General features: G+C 30.1%; 1 protein-coding gene across 2 annotated transcripts in view; it reads right to left on the reverse strand.

The window, feature by feature from the left end:
• Positions 1-2436: 2436 nt before the first annotated feature.
• Positions 2437-21971, reverse strand: part of gcl (germ cell-less) — a 32214-nt gene continuing 12679 nt past the window's right edge. For both annotated transcript variants that reach the window (XM_065511997.1, XM_065511995.1), the window contains exons 2-6: positions 10570-10844; positions 10279-10499; positions 6938-7721; positions 3746-3964; positions 2437-3523 (exon numbers count right to left, since the gene is read on the reverse strand). In XM_065511997.1, coding sequence (XP_065368069.1) covers positions 3085-3523; positions 3746-3964; positions 6938-7721; positions 10279-10499; positions 10570-10712 — 1806 coding nt within the window. In that variant the 5' untranslated portion in view covers positions 10713-10844 and the 3' untranslated portion in view covers positions 2437-3084. The remainder of the gene's footprint in view (positions 3524-3745; positions 3965-6937; positions 7722-10278; positions 10500-10569; positions 10845-21971) is intronic.

Genomic DNA, 21971 nt, shown 5'->3' on the forward strand with positions numbered 1-21971 from the left:
ATTTTACTTTATTGTCCTTAAATTATTCTTTTTTAAAACAAAAGGTATTAAGGTGTTGAGATATTTATTTAACAGTTTATTTTACATCTAAACTCTTTTGAAATTTATTTAATAAAAACAAAAAAAAAACAACCCTCAAAACAAGGAAAAGGTGTTTAATTTACTTATGAGAGGAATTTAAAAGGATTTTTGTAAAAGGAAATATTTTTCAAAAGAAACAAATTTTTTAATAGAGACAGAGGATATATAAAATAGTAACGTTACTGACTGATTCATCATCGCACAGCCCAAACGCCAGAAGCTAGTATCATGATATTTTAACTGTAGGTTCCTCCCTCCCCAAATAAATCCACTAACCCCCATCACCACAATGTATAGTTATGTTTTAACCTATAGTTAATGGGGGTAAGAAGGAATTTTTACGGAATTTGAATTAGGTAAAAAGGGTATAAACTGGTAAATTCGGTAACTTTTTATATTCTAAACTAAAACAGATACAAAAAAAATTAAAGATGCATCTTACTTCATTTTAAAAAAAGCTGACAGGTATTTGGTACTTTTTTTCAATTTGAAAAAAATTACCAAATACCTTTAAAATATACGTCTTCAGAGCTACCACTATGGAAGGCCATCTCGTCCAGGAGTCTAGCTTCAAGCAGCTGCCATTGATCGGTACTGATCTTCCCATCCGGATCATTCCGATCAATTATCGCTGCCTGAAGATATACGTCCTGACTCAAGGACTTCTTAACCTATTTTGTTGACGAGGTAGGCTGGTCGTCACCAGATCTAGCCCTCTTAATGGTCTTATTTTGGGTACCCTTAAGAGTGCTAGATGGGGTTACACCAGCATTCCCCGAAGCTTTGCTGCATCCTGGTGCCTTTGATGACGAGGTTTGGGGACCATCGGATCGGATTAAGAGAATCGGCCGGAGTATTATTTACTCCCTTCGCACCTGACACCTTTATGGGTGGCTTCTTGCTACTATCCACAGCTCTAGCCGAAGCACCGATTTGTAGGATGGCAGAAGAGCCCCCTTGGAGCTGTCGACCTTATACCCTTTTGGGTGTCAGCCAGATCGACAGCAGCTACCACTTGCTGATCAACAGGAGAAGACTCCCCCAAGAGTACACTTACAGGGCCGTAGATTCTTTCAAATATAGCGACGTCCTGTCTATGTTTCTTGAGAAGGTACTTCTCCTTTGCAGTTAATGACCCAGGATCTCTTTCCCATCTTTGCCAGAAAGGATAGAGATTTCCTTGTGCCATTTTTTGCCCTACCCTTATAGTTTGTTAAAAATACTTTTTGTGGAATTAATTCCTTGAGTTTGTTGTGTAAAATCTGTGTAATTTTCAATTTTTTTTATTAATACTCTTATAAATTTATTCAAAGTATTGGTCATTGTTAGCTATGACCTTTTCCCATCTTCCTGGCAATATATGGATTCAACGCCAAAAGAACTGCTCATCTTTTGAGTCCAAGATCGTATCAAGCCAATTTCGAATATGTACTCTGTTCTGTGAAGTGAAGCGTATCCCAGAAAGAGCGTTCTGCATCGATCGAAACAAATAGTAGTCGGACGGGACAAGGGCTGGACTATAATGTGGGTTGAGGCAAATTTTCCCAACCACTTCTTTGTAAATAGTTTTTAACAGGTATTGCAACATGTGGCTGTGCTTTGTCATAATGGAATATTACGATTTCATGTAGGTAGGCCGGTCTTCACATACGAATGCAAGTAATGAATGTTTTTGGATAAATCCTGCAGATCGCAAACGTTTTGAAATTTCCGCTTGAGTAGGCCAACAATCTTTATTGTAGAAAATAATTTTTACTAGGAAATATTAGTGAGCACAGTTATTGTCCTTTTTTCAAATAACTCAATATTAATAAAATTATAAATGTTATAAGTTATCATTCAATATTCATTGCAAAAATAGATTTTTGTTGGGAAATATTAGGTTTTAAGTTTACATTCAATATTCAGTGTAAATATCGATTTTTAGTAGGAAATATTAATGATCTCGGATTATTGACCTTTTCTCTAACATTCAATTAATAGTAATTTTTGAATATTTTATAACAATGGATATGGAATCTTGAAATTAGACACATGATAATAAATTATAATCCATCATGGGGGACTTAATGGAGCTTAGTTGTGTAATTTTTTGCTGGTTGAAATTATAACCTTGTTGTGAATTATTCTTTATACATATGTACCTTAAAAACTAGCACTACTTTATTAATTTTATTAATGAAGGGTAATCTTCGTGAGATGGGTATATATAAGTTTGTCATTCCGTTTGTAATTTCCACAATATATTTTTCCTACCCTATAAGGTATTTATATTCTGGTGAGGTGTATATGAGATTCGGCTCAGCCGAATATTGCTCTCTTACTTTTTATGTATTTAAAATGAATAAAACAATCTTATTTCTCTGATTTTAAAAGTTATTTGTTAGAACAACAAATTAATTTTATTCGAAAATTTCACACATATCAATTCAATAAAATAAGTAAGAAGATATTGTACGTATATGTTGTGTGTGTGTATTGTATGTAAGTGGTATGTTTTTTTATATAAAATGGATATAAATTTCAATATTTAGTTTGGAATAGAACAACTATATAAAAAAATACAAAAACTTAATAACTAAATTTACAATTAATTTTTAATAAGTAAACTCCATTTGCAAAATAGAAACGAAAATATTTCATTCAATAATCAATATTTCACACAAATTAAATATGAATGTGAAAAAGAGCGAATAAAAAAACGATAGCAAAAAAAAATTTGCGAGCATTATTTTTTGAAAATATTAAAAGATAATTAAGTATAACAAATTATAGGACTAATATTTACAAAGTAAGGGTAGAAAAATAATATTAAAAATAATTAAATGGAAAATAAATAACAAATTTGGAATCAATCCCCAAATATATATTTGTTTGTTTGTTTGATTTTAAAATAACGAGAGTGCATTCAACACTTATGGCGGTTTCAATTGTATTATTATCACACAGCACCATTTAATATAAATATCGCATGCTCTCCTCCACTCTCTAAATTATAGAAATTTACAAAAAGTCTGTTGAAGAAGACGAATAGGACGAAGCCGTAGATGAACTGGTCGAAACTGTTGATGTAGCCGAGGCCGAACGGTGCGTTGAGTGAGGCGGCATCAGAAGAGCATTGGGAGGAGATGGCGGTACAACACATACAGCCGACTCATCGATGCTGTTGTTGGTGGGCGTAGTGGAGCGTTCACAGTTTGCACCAATTTCCGATATAGGCACTGAGGCATTGGCGAATTCATCACATATTAGGTTTTGTTTAAATGTTTGTGCTGTTGGTGGTACAACCAATATATTCACTGAGATTAATAGAGGATGCACCAATTTAGCGTCCATAACCATTAGGGTAACTTCTTCATTTTTCTCCAAACACAATGATGTTATATCGGACTTTTGGGTAAATGTTGGTTGTCGTTGAGAGTTTATGGACGTAACGGAAGCTCTGAAATGTAAAGAATAATAAAATAATTTAATATGAAATATAGTAGTACTAACTTAAATGAACATGTGGGTATTTATACCCAACACCACCATAGTGTTTAGGGTATTATCACTTCAGAATCACTTTCTATTAGGTAGTTTTTTAAAAATATTAGTAATTTAACAACGCCCTAAGGTATGCTACATTTAATTTAAATATTTTCTTATCATTATATTGCATTACCTTATCATAAATTGTCTCTTTGTTTGTAAACTTAACAAACGTTCGTGTTCATTACGATGATGTCTTCGTATACTAAGTACTCGTGAATCGGCTATAAGTATTAGATCTAAACCAAAATTAAAACCAGTCCAACGCCATTTCTGATAACCAGGCTCCAGCAGTATACGACCACAACGCATACAATTTTCATAGAATACTTCGGCGTCCAGATTTTGTGGCCTGAAAGGAAAAAAACAATTATTAGAAATATGTCGGGAAATATAGGATCAGAATTATTTTAATTATTTAATAACTTCCTTGGAACCATATAGAGACTACAGAATATTTGAATTATTATATTTTCTATTATACCGTTATAAGAATTATTTCAAGTATCTCAAAGTTAACTAAATTTCTACTTCTGCTTTCAAAGGACTTCTTTTCATAACCTTAAGGGTATATAGAATTATATAAACGAATTTTTCGCAAAAAAAAACGGTAAACACATTTATAAAATTGTGAATGATTCAACTAAGACGATGTGGTTGGTTAAATGTGGAGGAAAGTCTAAGCAGAAAGCTGACATGAAGTCTAGGGGTTTTGTGAACCCTACCTACAGTGGCTACGTTATCCTGAAAAGTTTTCTGGACGGACTAGAAGACTCCTCAGGCGGCTTTGGCTATCATTTTATATCTACTATCTATTAAAGTATACGACTTTAGAAGTTTGCTTTAGCGAAACCAATGCAGGGAGGCATAAGAAAATTTTACGAAATCGGGTGCCGTTGACATGACGGTATTATTTCGAGAATACGAAGTACAGGGTATCGGGACGACTATCGGTACAATAGTGTTCCCACAATGCGATGACTGGATTGAAACGGATAAACTGTTTGAAGACTTTTCGACGAATGAAGCGTTTTCTAGGCTTAGATCTTGGTGGTCTTGAAATTGATACAAGGAATTGTTAAGTACAAGGAAAATAGTCGGCGGACTAACTTGCAAGACAAGGTTCTGGACTTGAAGATGAGAGAATTAAGCATAAAACCTTCATCCTGTCCCTATTATATGGAAACATCTGGTAGGTACTTGTATGATACCCACTGTTCCTCAGAAAGCTGAAAGAACTGCAAGATGTCAACCAGACTGAACATGACAAGAACCAGAAAGCTGTTAGAGTAGGTGCAGCATGTGGATCTTTGTAATAGTGATAAAGGGACACTGTCCAATAAGCGCTATAATTAGTAAATTTGACAATATCAATATCTCCAAATGTTTGTGAGATATATCTCGAGATTGAGATCATCTGTCATTTCCTAAAGCTATAAAAACATAGGATTATATGGTTGTATAGCCGATTTTTCGGCTTAATGACGGGATCATACCGGTGCAATGACTATCAATCACATCAACATCTCTACTCTAATGAAGAATGTAAATGGATCTCTAGTCTACATGTGGAGGTGTACAAATGTCATACTTTCCAGTGTAAATGGCACTTGCAGCAACCTACGATCCCAAGATTTCCTTTTAAAGTTACAGTATTCTTTCTGCAGATACGTTGTGATTAATTCTCTATCGATTGATTCGAAAAATCAGTTGACACAGAACAAGTACGATTTAAATAACCGAAATTTTGTCACTCCAACTAACATTTTCCATAACAGAAAATCATTTGATTAGAAATAAATTCGTTTATCACAACCAAAACTTTGTGACAAAAACAGACAAATTTATATTTAAAACTGGAAATTTTACATATCTAGTAGGTCGACTCATTCAAATTGAATTTTTAAGTTCTTAAAGAAATTATTAAGATGCTTAAGAATAAAACTTCTAAGGACATTCATTTTTTGAGGTTTTAATTTGTTTATATACAATCTGACGTTTAATAAAAACACACAAAGCATTGAATTTTTACCAATTATTTTTGGTTTAACTTAGTATTAAAAAAATCGTGGAAAACAGGGGTAACAAGTACGGGAAATTACAATGGGAACCCTATTAAAATGTGATTTCAACTTATGAAACATACACTAACAATGCCACCACAATTTGATATATGCCACCACAATTTGATTCCGCAACGATCCGAGTCGTACTCAACTAATGATGGTCAACTCAGAGACAGCTGTATCTTAAGGAAAACGACCGCAGAACTGTTACAGAGGAATCCTATATGCATAGTATATGTAAATTACCAATGTTAAGGGCGGCTATCACGTATTCTTAAGGAAAATTTACCAATTGAGAGACTTTAAAAAAATTAGAATTTTGTTTTACTGGAGAAATTGCTAATGCAGACGGAGCAAGGAAAAGAGTTCTCTTCTCAAAATTATATTCCCAAAAATATTTGTAACGACATTACAAATTCAATCATTTGGGAAACGTTAATATTTTCACTTTCAAATCATAATGAATCCAATTGCTCTCACGGTGATTTGATTTCACATTAAGAATGATTTAAAATCGTGAAATCGTAACAAAAAACGGGCAGATTTTTCTCATTTTCTATTGAAGAATTGATGAAAATGAAAAGAACATAATTTTTCAAACATTTGACTTTGATTTTTTGAGTACAATTAAAAGGAATAATTTCAATTAAATTGAACGTGAATTACTTGCATTGCCAGAATGTGAAACTGGCCTATTAATCAGGTAACATGCTTTGAAAAAAATAATCATTGGTAAAATCATGACTATAAGAAAAAGGAGATTTATGTTTTACTAAACAAGAGTAGAATTTACCATTATATTTATCTATAAATTAAGGTTTATTAAAGAGTTATTTTCATCCTATAATTGGTTGCATTAAAAAATAAGCAAATCACTAAATACGCAATGTACCACCCCCTCCCTCACCAATCTTATAATCATAAAACCTCTTTTCTACGAAATAATAACAACTAGAAACCATATAATAAACAAACAAAAATAATATAAATTTATTCATAAATTCTACAAGAAAAAAAACGAAATTCAATTAACAAATAAATTCCTATAAATAAAAACCAGAAAATTAAAAATAAATTCAAATCTTTGGTTGTATGTAATTGAATTAACTTAGTATACTTTAAAACTTATTTTTTTACAAATCTATAATTTGTACGTAGTTTTTTGTTCTGTTTCTTTAGTCGGCAAACAATTAGATTGTTTGAAAATTTAATTTTTTTTAATTTGCTGCAAAATATTTTTTATTTTGCAAAATACTCACCCCTCTTCTGGCAAGTGATCCACTTTAAGTATGGAATTCCAATGACTTAGCACATGATGATGCAGCCATTCTTTGGGTATAATATTGTCATTAAGTACAATTTTTAAATCCATATGATGATTGGTTAAGTATTGTGTGCGCAAAGCCAGAAAGGGTTTCAAATATTGCTGGCCATCGGGCGTGGATAAAAATGAACGTTTCTCACGGCGATTTGTAAAATATTGCTGTATAATATCACCAGTTGATGAGGGAGTATTGCTATCCGATTGTGTATTAGAGGATGAAGACGAGGATAGCGTTAAAGTTGAATTAATATTATTAAACTCAATTTGTTGCTGTTGATATTGCAATTGCAGTTCCTGTTGATGTTGTGGATTTTCCGGATCATAATTTGGATTTAAACGCAAATAAATCCATGTGCGTAAGAGTGTGTACAGAGAAAATTCTGTTTGCATAACATAAAGATCTGGACTAGTAATTAAAGCAGTCATTAGTTCTATACTAATTTGTCTTAACAAATTGGGATATTTTGTGTAAATGCATAAAAGATTTGTTTCCAGCCAAGCAAATGTTGATTTCTTGACATTTTGACAGCCATACTGACAGGCAGCTTCATAGTAATTAATAGCAGTTTCAGCATTGATTGTCTCAATCATAACTTCAGTACACTTATCGATGATGCCATCTAAATGGAATAATGTTGCAGTGGCTAGTACGGATATAACATCTTTTGGATCAATTTCTATTTCATCGGAATACATGGAACCGAAAACGGCATCCAAGGCTAAAGGAGAAATGTAAAAGAAAATAGTTTTTTAATTGCAATTTTTAAAGAGTTTTGAAGATTAAGTTTAAACTTCTGTTTAGTAATTTACTGAGTTTTTAATATCAACATTAATTAAAAAGTTTTCCTAGTTCACTAACAAAGAAAACTACCAAATTTTTTCTGGATTTCATAGCAGTTCCAACATACCGCAAGTCGTATTTTATTTACCAAATATTTAAAAAACAACTTATAGAATTTAGAATTATGAATTAAAGTTTTTTTAATAGTTTATTGAATAAAAAATCTGTTTAGATTATAGGTTAATTGATGAGTTATTTCCACTTTAGAGTTAGTCACTTAAAAATGGGAAAACCATTGAATACAAGTAACATTTTGATGTACAACGGGCTTTTGGGGTCTGAAACTTTAAAAAATCAAATGGAGCGCTCAACAAACAACAAATTTCTTTTAAAAATTTGATAAGACGGATCCTAGTATATGGCGGATTATTAAAATCAAATATGAGTGTAATAGGGCGACTATGAAATGCTTTGGACATGTTCGAGGTCACTCATTAAGAGTTTGAAATAAATTGAAAACAATTCAGATCCAATAAGCGATCGCATTATATTTTCTTTTTAATGGTCACATCACATGGATTTGTAATCTATGAATACGACTATGAATTCAAAACATATGTGTACAAAGAATATGTGAATATTAAGTTATGATGCACTTAACTGAAACATGATTTGCAGGGCCAAGTAAGATATTAAGGCAGCGGCGTATTCAGTAAGAAACTAACAATATCCTTAGGTTTGAAACGATATTAACCTATTCACAAACTTTAAAACGATAAGAACCTCATCTATCATATAATGAAGGTTGTGATATAATGTGTCCTGTGGGCCCTAGCAATGTGGAATGAACCAAACGTTATGTTGGGAGTATTAGACTTCATGAACTGCTTATTATTAGGGCAAAGAAATATCTTAGGTATCAAGAATAAAGCAGATGAATTTACGAAGAGAGTAAAGTTCTACCGGACAATGTTGACACAACAGTGATGGCACCTCAGAAGTCATTCAAACTTCGACATCACACAGTTCGAGCATCCACAGCCATGTCATCAGACAAGACCTACTTATATACGAGGAGAGCTTACAGAGGTATGTACAGCCCTACTTCACTATGTCCAGAATATTTTAGGATTCATCCTGTCGAAGTAGCACAATTCCTTGGCCTTCATCTACATATATGCAGAACACCCAGATTAAATATTGCAAAATTGTTACAACAACAAGGAGGCGTAGGGATCTACCACCGGAAACTTCGGTATTGGATATTGTTTTTCCCCTATACCTCGTTTTCCAAAGTATTAAATGATAAACAAAATTGTTATGGAATGAAACCAACACCAAGGCACGAAAAGGGGTATTAGTCCTGTTAACATTAATTGGATATTTGAGGCGGTTGTTAAATCTATCACTATGTACGGGGTCATCATCTGATGGCATGCACTGGATAGGGCCATAAATCGCTCACCCCTTGAAAGGGTACTGAGGTCAATTGCACTTCTTATAAGGGGTACTATGAGGATAACGTTTATTAAGGCGCTCTTTACCATGCTGAGTTGGTTGCCGATTGATCTTCTGGCGAAACAACTGGCAACATAAACTGAAATTAAACTCAGTACTATTGGCAGATGAAATCAACGGGCGAGCGGACATGCAAGATATAATCTCTCCTTTGATAATGTTGATTATGGTATGTTATGGCGACTACAATGCAATCTCGTATCAATTATCATTGAACATTGTAGGTTTGGTGTACATTCCATTATAATTATTACTGTGGAGGAAGTGAAAGGAGAATGAAACTATAATTAATTTTCTATGTACATGTCCTGCTTTGGAGGATTAGAGACTATGTTTTCTAGGACATTCGATCTTTGATGATCTTTCTGATCTCTCTACAATATTCCTTGATCGGCTAAGCACCTGTAAGGATTGCTCATATAGGGCCCTGTCCTGTGAACTGATTATTTTTCTTATATCCCTCCTCCAGCTTCTTCCTATTCTACTAACTTTATATTAAAACATTTATATTTGTTAATATTCCTCTACATCTCTTGACCAATCTTTTCTGCCCACTGTGGAAAATTTCTTCTCTTATTTTTCTTTTCAGGTATTACAAAAGTCCCTTACAAGAGTCATGTAAGCTAATTCAATGGCGTAACAACCTGTCAAACCTAACAAGTGCAGTAAGAAGATTTTAAAAATTTGTAGAAGGCGATCCTGAATGATTAATAATATTACTACAGATCATAATACATTGGGGAAACGTATAATTGAATATGACACGTTTTCTCCCGCGGAACAAACTTCAGATTGATACAGCTATCACTGAGTTAACAATCTTTGGCAGAATTGGATTCGGGATGTTCCCAAGCGAAGATCGTATTGTTAAAATTAGGCTGTTTTATGAAATAAGTTTTATTTGTTTCAAAATCGATATCGAAATGGAATGCGACCATGAAAACTAAAATAAATAATTAATAATTTGTATTGCTTACCTTCCAATGTAATTCTGTCATCTAAAATTTTTATATGTACAAAATCTTGACACGATTCCTTCCACGATCCATTAAACATACTATAAAAGTATGGACTTTGTGATAAATATACCTTGTGCAGATTCCATACTTTGCCCAAGGCCATAATGGCAATATCTGAATTTGTCTGCTCTTTGAAAAGTGCTTGATAAATATATTGTGTGGTTGTCAAAAGTTTTTTTCTAAAAAAAGGTGAAAAGTAGAATATAATTAAAATATAGTAAATAATGCTAGTGCTAAGTCTTTACTCACTTTTTAGGAGATTGTGTTTCATTGTTGGCCTGTTCGCTATTTGAGTTACATGAATCCATGCTACGCTTACGTTTGCGACGACCACCCAATATATGGGCAACACTGCTTACCGGCTCCGCCAACTTAACGACCAATTGACCCATGTTTAAGTCGATGTAAAGACTGGTCGTTAGGCTAAATATGTGCGTTGACTAAACCCGTGTTTTTTTGTTTTGTTTGTTCGTCTAATCGGTAAAAACACAATTTCTCTTTCAGTTTTATGTTGAGTTGTTAATCTGAAATGAGAAAGAGATTGTGTTTAAAGAGTGTTTTAAATATTTAAAATTCAAAAATAGATATTCGTGTATAAACAAACAACATGTGTGTACTTATTTGATTATTATTGAGTTTTAAGTAGAATTAATTTCAAATACATATACTTTGTTTGCTTATCTTATCACCAAGAGTAAATTTTCGTTTAATGCAAAAAAAACATCTTAAAACAAAAGGCTTACAAAGAAAGTAGATTAAATGTATGTATTTATACTATATATAAATAAATAAATGATCAGACAAAACAACAAAGAAATATCAAGCAAAGACCAGACATATTGAATTTACCGGTTTCAATGGCGTATTTTAAATGACATAATTTTACTTTGAGCAGCAAAACATAAACAGATGTTTATTTTCTCATGAGAAAGGAATAGTGAAAAAGTGACAGTAGTGAGCAGATGTCTCAGTTTTCGAAATTATTAAAATATTTGAAAGACTATTCTGAAAGTAAAACGTATTCAGTTGTTAAATTAAGTTTTAATATGTATCTTAATTACATCTACCAATAATTTAAATTATTTTTGCCAGCAAATTCCCTAAAACTGCTTAGAAATAATAAACTATCTCCCGCTGCTGTGTGTATATTACATTTTTTCAAATAGTCATAATTTCGTATTTTACTTAAATAGTGTATTCCTAGATTGATAGTACTTTGTTACATTTATAAATTTCTAATTAATTCAATTAAATATACAGTAGACAAAACATTTAACTCTTTCTTGGATATGAAATATTTAATACAGACAAAGCAATTAGTATGTAATAATCGTTATAATAGTTGATCTGTGAAGATGATGTCATTTTACATTTTACACACATGGCTTTGTTTAGAAAGCTATAGATAATAATTAGCAAACAAATAATGCGTTGTAGTTTTTTTAAAATCAAACAATTGTGAGGAAGTTTTCATTACATTCTCTGTAACTTCTCGTACCAGGGTCGAAATAGCTACCACATTGAAACACTATCTGATGGCTCTAAACTTAAAATCTAAGACATCTTCTTTCTGTAGCAAGGCTCAGGTGGAGTTTTGGGCCGATATTCTACAACTTTTGTAAGATTTTTGGTACGACTTAGACCCAAAATAGTTAAATGGATGTATAGAGCTATAGTACGTCCAATTTTTACTTATGGAGCTCTTGTATGGTGGACTGCAACTAGGAAAAATGATGTCGTTGACCTACTATATAAAGACCAGAGATCAGCCTGCATAGGCATAACTGGCGCACTAAGAAATAGCCCTTCAGAGGCACTGAACACTATACTGCACCTTGTTCCAATAGACCTTCTCATAATGGTCACCTCTGCCTGCAGTGCAACGAGGCTTAATGCATCTGAAGGTTGGATATCGAGAACATATGGCCATTCGGGGATTCTGGGCCTACTACCTCCAATCGCAAACCAACTTGATAAAAAGATTTTGATAGGATGTTCAACGTCATAGTTCCCTTCAGGAGTGATGTCATATTCGTACACGATGTTACCCCCGTGTACGAATATGACACCAGGTTATATACAGACGATTCTAAAATGAGCTGTGGTGTTGGCTTTGGTATATTCTGTGACGAACTTGGGATGGAAATCTCAACTTAGATACATGTAGGGTAGCCAAGCTAAAGTAGTGACTCTTTTAACGAAAAACGAACTATGCAACTAATAACCCGTAATAGAAGATATATATCAAGGTTGCTGGCAGTATTAATGGGGCACTGGACGCTAGGCAAGCATGAAATTCGGCTGGGACTCCCCTTTAACGACCATTGTCGTAGCTGCAAGGATAGGGAAAAAGAGGAAATGATTTTCCACCTTCTCCCAGAGTGAAAATTTGAATTTAAAAATGCAAATATCTGGTAGAGTATAAACTATAATCCATCATTAGATTCCATATATAGTACAATATTTTGAATTGCATCAAAAAAAATTAAATTCAGATCGCTTTCAATTTTGCATATACCCGATTTCCAATTCAAAACTTGACTCATGTTAGTGTGTTTTACTGGGATCAACTCAGAAACACCAGTAATATTTTTCAATCTAAAATGTATGCGATATCCTAAGCTGCTTGCTACTATTCACAATTTTGTCCGCACTGTTTCCAAGTGTTTAAATTTCATATAAAAACAATGAAAAACTTTCCAGTTTCTGATCTTGCAAAATAATCTTTAAAATTATGAGTTTAAATCGTTTCAATTGGGTTCACAAAATGTTATACACACAATTAATGTTCTATTGTATTCCGTACAAATAATTACTCAACTACAATTATATCATTTTATTTATTTTTTTTATTTCTACTTTTTTTCAAAGTCATTATCAATTATGTGATAACGATGCTCAACACTAGTTTAAATAATAATTTCTACAATAAAAAATCAGTCTACCATGTACTTTTTTGGCGCTTGAAATTTTTATTCTTTTGCTACAATTTTGTAATAATAATAATAATAAACAAACAATAAGTTCAAAAACAAAAGTTTGTTGTGAAAATGTACAAAAATGTAGTTATTTAATTGTTTAAACAATTTAAGTACAATTTGTAAACAAACAAAACTACGCGACCTTGACATGATTTCGTACCAAATATAGTCAGAAAAATAAAATAAAAAAAAACTTTGTAATTTAGTCAGTCGATCACCCCCTTTGTTTACATCAAAGTGTGAATAAGATTTTATTTTTAAATCTATTTGATACTATAAAAAATAGCTTGTTATACCCTACAATTTTAAATTGTTTACTTTATTTGAAGTAACCATTTAATGATCTTGTATTTTGTTTTATTTTGATAAAAAAAAAAACAAAACAAAATTAATTGTTTGAAGGTTTTGCTATCAGAACATAATTCATAAACTTAAAATTTTGAATTAAAATAAAAATTTAAATATTTGTTGAGGATCATATTCTAAAATATTCATACATGTCAAATATTTATTCAAACAAGTAAGAGAGCTATATTCTGCTGTGCCGAATCTTATATACCCTTCACCAAATTATACTTCAAAATACAAATTTTAAATATTTTTAGGTAAACAAAATTTAATTTTTTTCCAGTTATTTCTTTCATTTTTTGGAAAAATTTTTTTTTTCGAATTGTTATTTTAAATTTTTTTTTAATATTTTTTTTTATTTTTTAAATTAAAATTTTTTTTTTTATGAAAAAAAATCGGTTTAAAAAATATTTTTTTCCGATGGTCAAATATATGCCTCGTTGCAAAGGTCTTTGAAATATCTATCATTAGATATCCATATTGTCTATATCAATGACTTAGTAATCCAGATATAGGTCAAAAATAGGTAAAAAATCGAGATTGGCCTGGTAGTTTTCCTCATATCTCAGCCATTTGTTGACCGATTTTGCTGATTTTAAATAGGAAACTTCTCGAAAGCATGTCTGACAGAATTATTGAAGATTTGGATCCCAAAGATATCTGGGGTCTTGATTGATTTCAACAGACAGACGGACATGGCTTAATCGACACCGCTATCTATAAGGATCCGGAATATATATACTTTAAAGGGTCGGAAAATTATATTGTGGAAACTACAAACGGAATGACAAACTTATATATACCCTTCTCACGAAGGTGAAGGGTATAAAAACAAAACAAAATTAATTGTTTGAGGGATTTGCTATCAGAAAATAATTCATAAACTTAAAATTTTTAATTAACATAAAAATTTAAATATTTGTTGAGGATCAAGGCGTATTAACAAGGTGAGTGCATAAAATCAGCTGTTTCTTAATTCGCTGTGGATTTTTGTACACTATATGTCAAACATTGTTTATGTTTACATTTGTTATTGTAAATAACATAGTAATATTTTAATTCGCCTTGATTTTGACATTTACCGTACATTTTAACAAAAACAAATTGCCTGTTGTTTTTGCATTGTTGTATTTGTTGCCGGGACGCACTCACCTTGTTAATACGCCTTGTTGAGGATCATATTCTAAAATATTCACACATGTCAAATATTTATTCAAAAAGACATGCAACGGTTACGCATTATTTCGGAAACGATATATTGCCAATTTTCGTCTGACTTTAATTAGTAATAAAATTTATAAAAATTAAGAAAGTAAACAAATTATGGAAAACAAAAATTTGTATTTTCATAATAAAAATTTCTTTTTGAATAACGTTATTTTCTGATTACTTCAGTAACGTAATTTTAGCGGTATCTGTAATTGTAGTTATTTCGATAACTTTAGATATTTTTAGAAATAAGACATTTTTTCAAGGGGCAATATCAACCAAGACCAGCCTCATTTGCCTTAGACTAACACTTCGAGAACTAATTTAGAATTTTAGATTATTGATAAGCGCCCGTGATATCATTATTTCTTTGTATCAAATTATCTTAACCAAATGTTGGGTTTTTTCACGGAATTTTTTTTTATAATTTTTTAAACTGCTGATTTATTATTTTGGTTTTTATTGAAATAACGGTAAAACATAATGCTTTTTACATCGTTTTCCTACATATTTTTTGTTTTAGTCTTCTATAATGTAAAATTTTAAAAGTTTCCATTGTTTTGCCAAAAAGAGTTTAAAATATGGTGACAAATTAAAATTTTGTATTAAGCTTAATTTATTTCCTTATATAACAAGTTTCTAATAGGGCATTTTAAATTCGTTATAGCTCTCCTCTAAAAATAAATGGTTTAAGTATATAGTATTTTCAGCCATTTAATATAAATAAATCATTTAGACAATAGATATTTTTTGTAATTTAAAGTCTTTATAACAGTTAAATATTAGATATCATTCAAACGTTTAACACTTTAACTGAATATTAAAGATACTATATTTGAATGTATTTAATGTTTAAAGTTGGAAATATTACCATTCAACGGTTATGTTTACTATGATGTCATTTTAAATACATAAAATTCACAAGTATTAACTACAATAAATTCATAAATACAAATTTATATTTATGATTGTTTTTAAAGTAAATGACACAAGACTGGTAGCATACATACAGATACATATTTCAAATATTAATATATTAATAAAAACAATAATTTTCATAAATTATTTAGATATTTTTTATTTAGTGTTATGGTTTATTTGTCTGCTACAATCTATTGACAAACAAAGAAACTTCTTAATGTCAAAAACTCTATATTTAACCCTTACAAGGGCAACGAATATGAAATGATACCATTTTTTTTTTTGCGTTATCAAATAGTTTATTGAAACCGAATTTATATTTTATTTTATTAACCGTTAATCGGTTAACCGATTAATTTTTGTCGGTTAACTGTTCGAATAATTTAAAATTGCCGATTTTCAAATAACAAATAAACCGATTAATTTGTGTCGATTAACCGATTAACCAAAATTTCTTTTTTTTTGCACTTTATATAGAAATATAGTTTTAAACACACAAATTGTATGTCTTAACTCATGAACATTCCCTTTTAACAATAGTTTTCCAAAACTGAAACTAAGGAATTTGGAAATGACATTTTTTCTACAATGTTCTATGATAAACTTTGTCCAAATGAGTCGGAGGACATTACAGAAACGAGTCTTTTATCAGAACTTAAAAAAAAAACTATTAAGAGTATTCAAATCTAAAAAAAATTAGAAAAAAATAAAAAAAAGAACTGAGAAATTGGATATTCTTTATCATGCCTTACTTTTGATTTCTCCAACATCGACAATCAGTGATAGTTTTTTTTTCTAAGTCAACTTTTATTAAAACTGAAGAAAAAATCATTTAAAAGGAAAACATTTAATTTAATTTCTTTTGTTTAAAGATTTTTTCAGAAGATCTCACTAAAATCCTAAAAAAACTCACATTTGTATAAAAAGGATTGTTGAATTGTTATGTTTTGTTTGTTTTTCAGTTTAAAATTAAAATAGAAATTATTCGGTTAATCGAATAATTTAAAATTAACCGATTATTAACCGATTAAATCAAAGCCCCGATTAATTATTTGCTCGATTAACCGATTAAACCAGAAAGTCGATTAATTGAATACACTAATATTTACAGAATACATATGTATATATTGTTTTCTATAGGAGAAAAATCTGTCACGTACGGTATACATACGTATATTTACAGAATATATGTTGTTTTCTATAGGAGAAAAATCTATCACGTACGGTATGTCAGGTACGATATTAAATTTTATTTATTATAAAATCATCCAAAGATTGTTTTCATTGAAATATGATGGATTCTAGAGGACAAATATTTGGTTTAGTTAAAGAAATTAAAAGAATAAATAACTTCTCTCACGATTCTCAAATTTTCGAATATTTTTCCTCCGTTTCTCCGTTCCTCCGTTTTGTGTCACGTACGATATGCCCTTACTTCGCTCGATATTTTGGACAACGATGTTTAGAAAATACATTCTTTTTATACCCTTCACCTTCGTGAGAAGGAAATATAGGGGTATATGTTTGTCATTCCGTTTGTAATTTCCACAATATAATTTTCCGACCCTATAAAGTATATATAAGCCATGTCCGTCTGTCTGTTGAAATCAATTTTCTGAAGACCCCAGATATCTTTGGGACCCAAATCTTCAATAATTCTGTCAGACATGCTTTCGAGAAGTTTCCTATTTAAAATCAGCAAAATCGGTCTACAAATGGCTGAGATATGAGGAATAAATCAGGACAATGTCGATTTTTGACCTACATATATCTGGATTACTAAGTCATTAATATAGACAATATGGATATCTAATGATATATATTTCAAAGACCTTGCAACGACGTATATAAGACCATAGTAAGTAAGTAGGATTTTTAACCATAATTTTTTCACCAAAAAAAATTAAAAAACAAAAATTTTTTTTAAAATTGAAAAAAAATTTTAAAATTTAAAAACTTTAAAAATTTTTTTTTTTAAATAACATTTCGAAAAATTTTTTTCCAAAATTGAAAAAAACAACTTTTTAAAAAAAGTGAATTTTGTTTACCTAAAAATATTTAAAATTTGTATTTTGAAGTATAATTTGGTGAAGGTTATATAAGATTCGGCACAGAATATACTCTCTTACATGTTTTAAAAAATATAGTACCCTCTGAATGGAACATTAAGACCAAATTATTTTTCAGGTGCTCTTATTTTTCAAATTCTATTCCATTGCAATAAATGCATTCTACGTTCCGCTACGAACTTCGTCAGTTTTGCATGTAGTAAAACATTTGGCTGACTCCAAGATATATATGTTTGGATCATTTGAGACATACGTACTATTTGTAGTACAAAAGGGGAGTTAATTGGTTACTTTATATATCCCAGGTAATCTAGCGTGAAGTCAATTGCCACTTCTGTCTCTAAGTAATCTAGGGTGAAGGTAAGTAGTTATTTTTCCTACCATAAGTAATCTATTCCAGAGTCAATTGATACTTAGTCCCTTTGTAATCTAAAGTGTAGTATGTTCAAATTATTATTATCATTACACTTTAGGAAGAATCATCATCAATTTTGCATTTGTTTATCAAATCATAAATTGTTTGATTCGATATTCCAAAAATATGGCGTCTTTAAAAATTTCACAAACGTGATTTTATTTGATTTTTTGTCTACAACATTTAGCAAGAATAAAAGCAATACCATTCTAAATTCCAGCATAATTATTTACTCAATATGGCATAAACATAACGACATGTTACCTCGACCTAAGCAGGTTTAAGCGACTGCAACTGAATGTGACAACTATAACAAGTTCTATAAATAAATATGGAACCACACAATCATAAAAACAAGATCAAAGTTACTTTCGCTTTATAAATGTTGTAAAATATGTATTGTGTGTTTGTTGCACGTGACCTATATACGATTTACGATACACATTGTTAAGTATGTATTTTTGTTTCGAAATACAATAAATTTTTTAAATAAATTGTGTGTTTATATAAATCTTGTGTGGGCGAAAAAGTTCAAAACCACTTGAAGTTAATGCAGTTCTTTCAAATGTTACATGGCCCACGCATTACTAAGAGATAATGACAGAAATAGTTTTAGTTATATGACTAAATTATGTTGTAAAGAAAATCATCATGAATTTCTAAAATTTTATAATATTCGAAAAATATACGTGGGTCACACTGAAAATATTTATTTATTTTCATTTTAATTAACTCTTATTCAATTTCCCTAATGTTTACTAGTCAAAATTTTGAAATTCGCTATAAACCGACTTTGTTGTATTTAAAGCAGTGGTCGGCATTCACTGCCTAAAGGAGCCGAACATGATCGTTTATTTACATACAAGCAAAACAAATGTAAACGAAGTTTATACAAATTATCAAATAATAAACCAAATTTTTTTTACCAATAAATAGCTGGTCAGAATACAAGTTCTCTTTATGCCAGAAACATTAATCTTCTTAGTACCACAACATTTGCATAATATTGAATTAATAAACTAAACTTTCTACTTTGTAAATATGCCTAAAATTATTCAAATATCCATTGATTTTTATATTCAACAAGGTTTATTTTACAACTTTATTATAATAAGATTATTATAAAAAAAATTAATAAAAATTTTGTTTAAATTACTATTTGTTTAGTAAACATTTTTTTTATTAAAACATGTTTGTTTATTTCTTTTTTTATTTATTCAGTTGGTGTATTTGGTGTAAATACCTTGTTTATTTGTAAATATTTTATTTATTTCAGATTTTCTTCTGTAATATTCTTTTCAAAGGAAGTTTTAATTAATGTGTATATGCTAGCAAAATAAAACAGTTTGTTTGTTGCCCTTAGATTGTACTCACTTTGACCCAATTTCTGGTTAAATTTCACTAGAAAAACTAGGTCGAAATTTTGTATTAAAATAAACACATAAGTATTTGGTGTAAATTTATGATACTTTTACATACAATTTTTGATATCGTACTTTGAAAATGTGTGTAGTAGATTAGAAGTTGGAGGGGGTGAAGTATTTCGTTTTAATAGAACTTAAATATTTAATCAATAATTTACAGGTTTATTTGGATATGCAGTTAGTGGATACAATTTGGGTGGAAGTATAAATTTTAAAGATTACAAACTGAGTAAATATAGGTAGGTTCACGCTAAAAACAAAACAATTAATTTTTGTAAGACGATGTAATTTAATTTTTAAATTAACACCTACAGATTATGCTAAGTCAAAGTTATTGCTCGTTCACAATTAAATTAAACAAAAACAAATAAATATTTTTCTTCATCAATAATCGTTTGAAGCGACAAAGCACATAATTAATTTATTGTTTTATACACTTAGCCCTGTGGGTTTGTCATCAGTTTGTCATTTCGTTTTTAATTTCGACCATATTCATTTACGGACCTATAAAATATAAAGTATGGATCATTATAGGTAGTGGAGTAGATAGCGATGCTATTAAAGGTTTTCCAAAGCTCCCAAACACATACCCATACGTCACATCAGACATAAAAATTTTGATAATAAAAATCAGGAAAATCTACTCATAAATATGCAATAAACTGCGATAACCTATATAAAAATGGGTCTTATTTGTAATGGATTTTTTATTTTATTAAAATTTTATAAAAGAAAATTTGTTTTATAATCCTTTTATTAAATAAAATTTTCATTATGAATAAAAATTTTTCGAATTGTTTTTTAAATTTAAAATTTTGTTTGTTTTTTCAATTTTTTTTTTTTAATATTTTTTCCGATTTTGACCCAGTGTAGGTCCAACTTACTATGGTCGTTGCAAAGGTCTTTGAAATATCTATCATTAGATACCCATATTGTCTATATTAATGACTTAGTAATCCAGGTATAGGTCAAAAATCGAGGTTGTCCTGGTTTTTATACCCTTCACCTTCGTGACACCTTCTACATTTTTCATTCCGACATATTCTGGATCCTTATATATAGCGGAGTCGATTACGCCATGTCCGTCTGTCTGTCTGTCCGTCTGTCCGTATGTCCGTCTGTCTGTCTGTTGAAATCAATTTTCTGAAGACCCCAGATATCTTCGGGATCCAAATCTGTCAGACATGCTTTCGAGAATTTAAAATCAGCAAAATCGGTCTACAAATGGCTGAGATATGAGGAAAAAACCAAGACAACCTCGATTTTTGACCTATTTTTGACCTACATACATATATCTGGATTACTAAGACATTAATATAGACAATATGGATATCTAATGATAGTAAGTTGGACCTATAATGGGTCAAAATCGGAAAAAAAATTTTAACCCGAATTTTTTTTTCACCAAAAAAAATTGAAAAAACAAAAAAAAAAATTTTAAAATTTAAAAAAAAAAATTTAAATATAAAAAAAAAATTAAATTTAAAAAAAATTAAAATAACAATCGAAAATTTTTTTTTCCAAAAAATGAAAAAAACGACTGGAAAAAAATTAAATTTTGTTTACCTAAAAATATTTAAAATTTTTAAGTATAATTTGGTGAAGGGTATATAATATTCGGCACAGCCGAATATAGCTCTCTTACTTGTTTTCCTTATATCTCAGCCATTTGTGGACCAATTTTCTCGATTTTAAATAGAAACCGAGCCGGTTTCTAAAAATAAAAGTTAAGAAAAAGTAATTTTTTTTTACTTTTTCTGAAATTTGGGCACCTCGAAAAAGATTTTTTTCGAGGTGCCAAAAGCTATCAAAAAATCGATGGCACATTATTGATTGCTAAATCGACCCACCCTACTGTCTGGTATTATTTAAGAAAATGTATTCCTTTTAATAAATTATTATACATTTTCAACAACATTAAATATACAATATTAAACATTTATTAATTTTAATTTTATTGTGCTTTTAAAACTTCATAAATTAATGGTCTATACACGGAAGTCTTTATGTATTAAATTTATTAAAAAGACCTTGAATATAACTCTACAGTCTACTAACTAAAAAATAAGTGAAGTTTTCTTTTTAACAAATTTCTTTGTAGACAAAGAAATTTTCAAATAAAAGCAATTGTATGTATTTATAATTTGAATCCAAAACTAACAACTTCTAATTAGAATCAAACTCTAAAACGACGCCAGCGGAACCAATTAATTAAGAAAACTATTGTCGTATATATTAAAAACCACACAAATTAAAAGCATAAACATGATTATATGAATCATAT

Source organism: Calliphora vicina, chromosome 5 (genome assembly GCF_958450345.1).
Source record: "Calliphora vicina chromosome 5, idCalVici1.1, whole genome shotgun sequence".
NCBI classification, from domain to species: Eukaryota; Metazoa; Arthropoda; class Insecta; order Diptera; family Calliphoridae; genus Calliphora; species Calliphora vicina.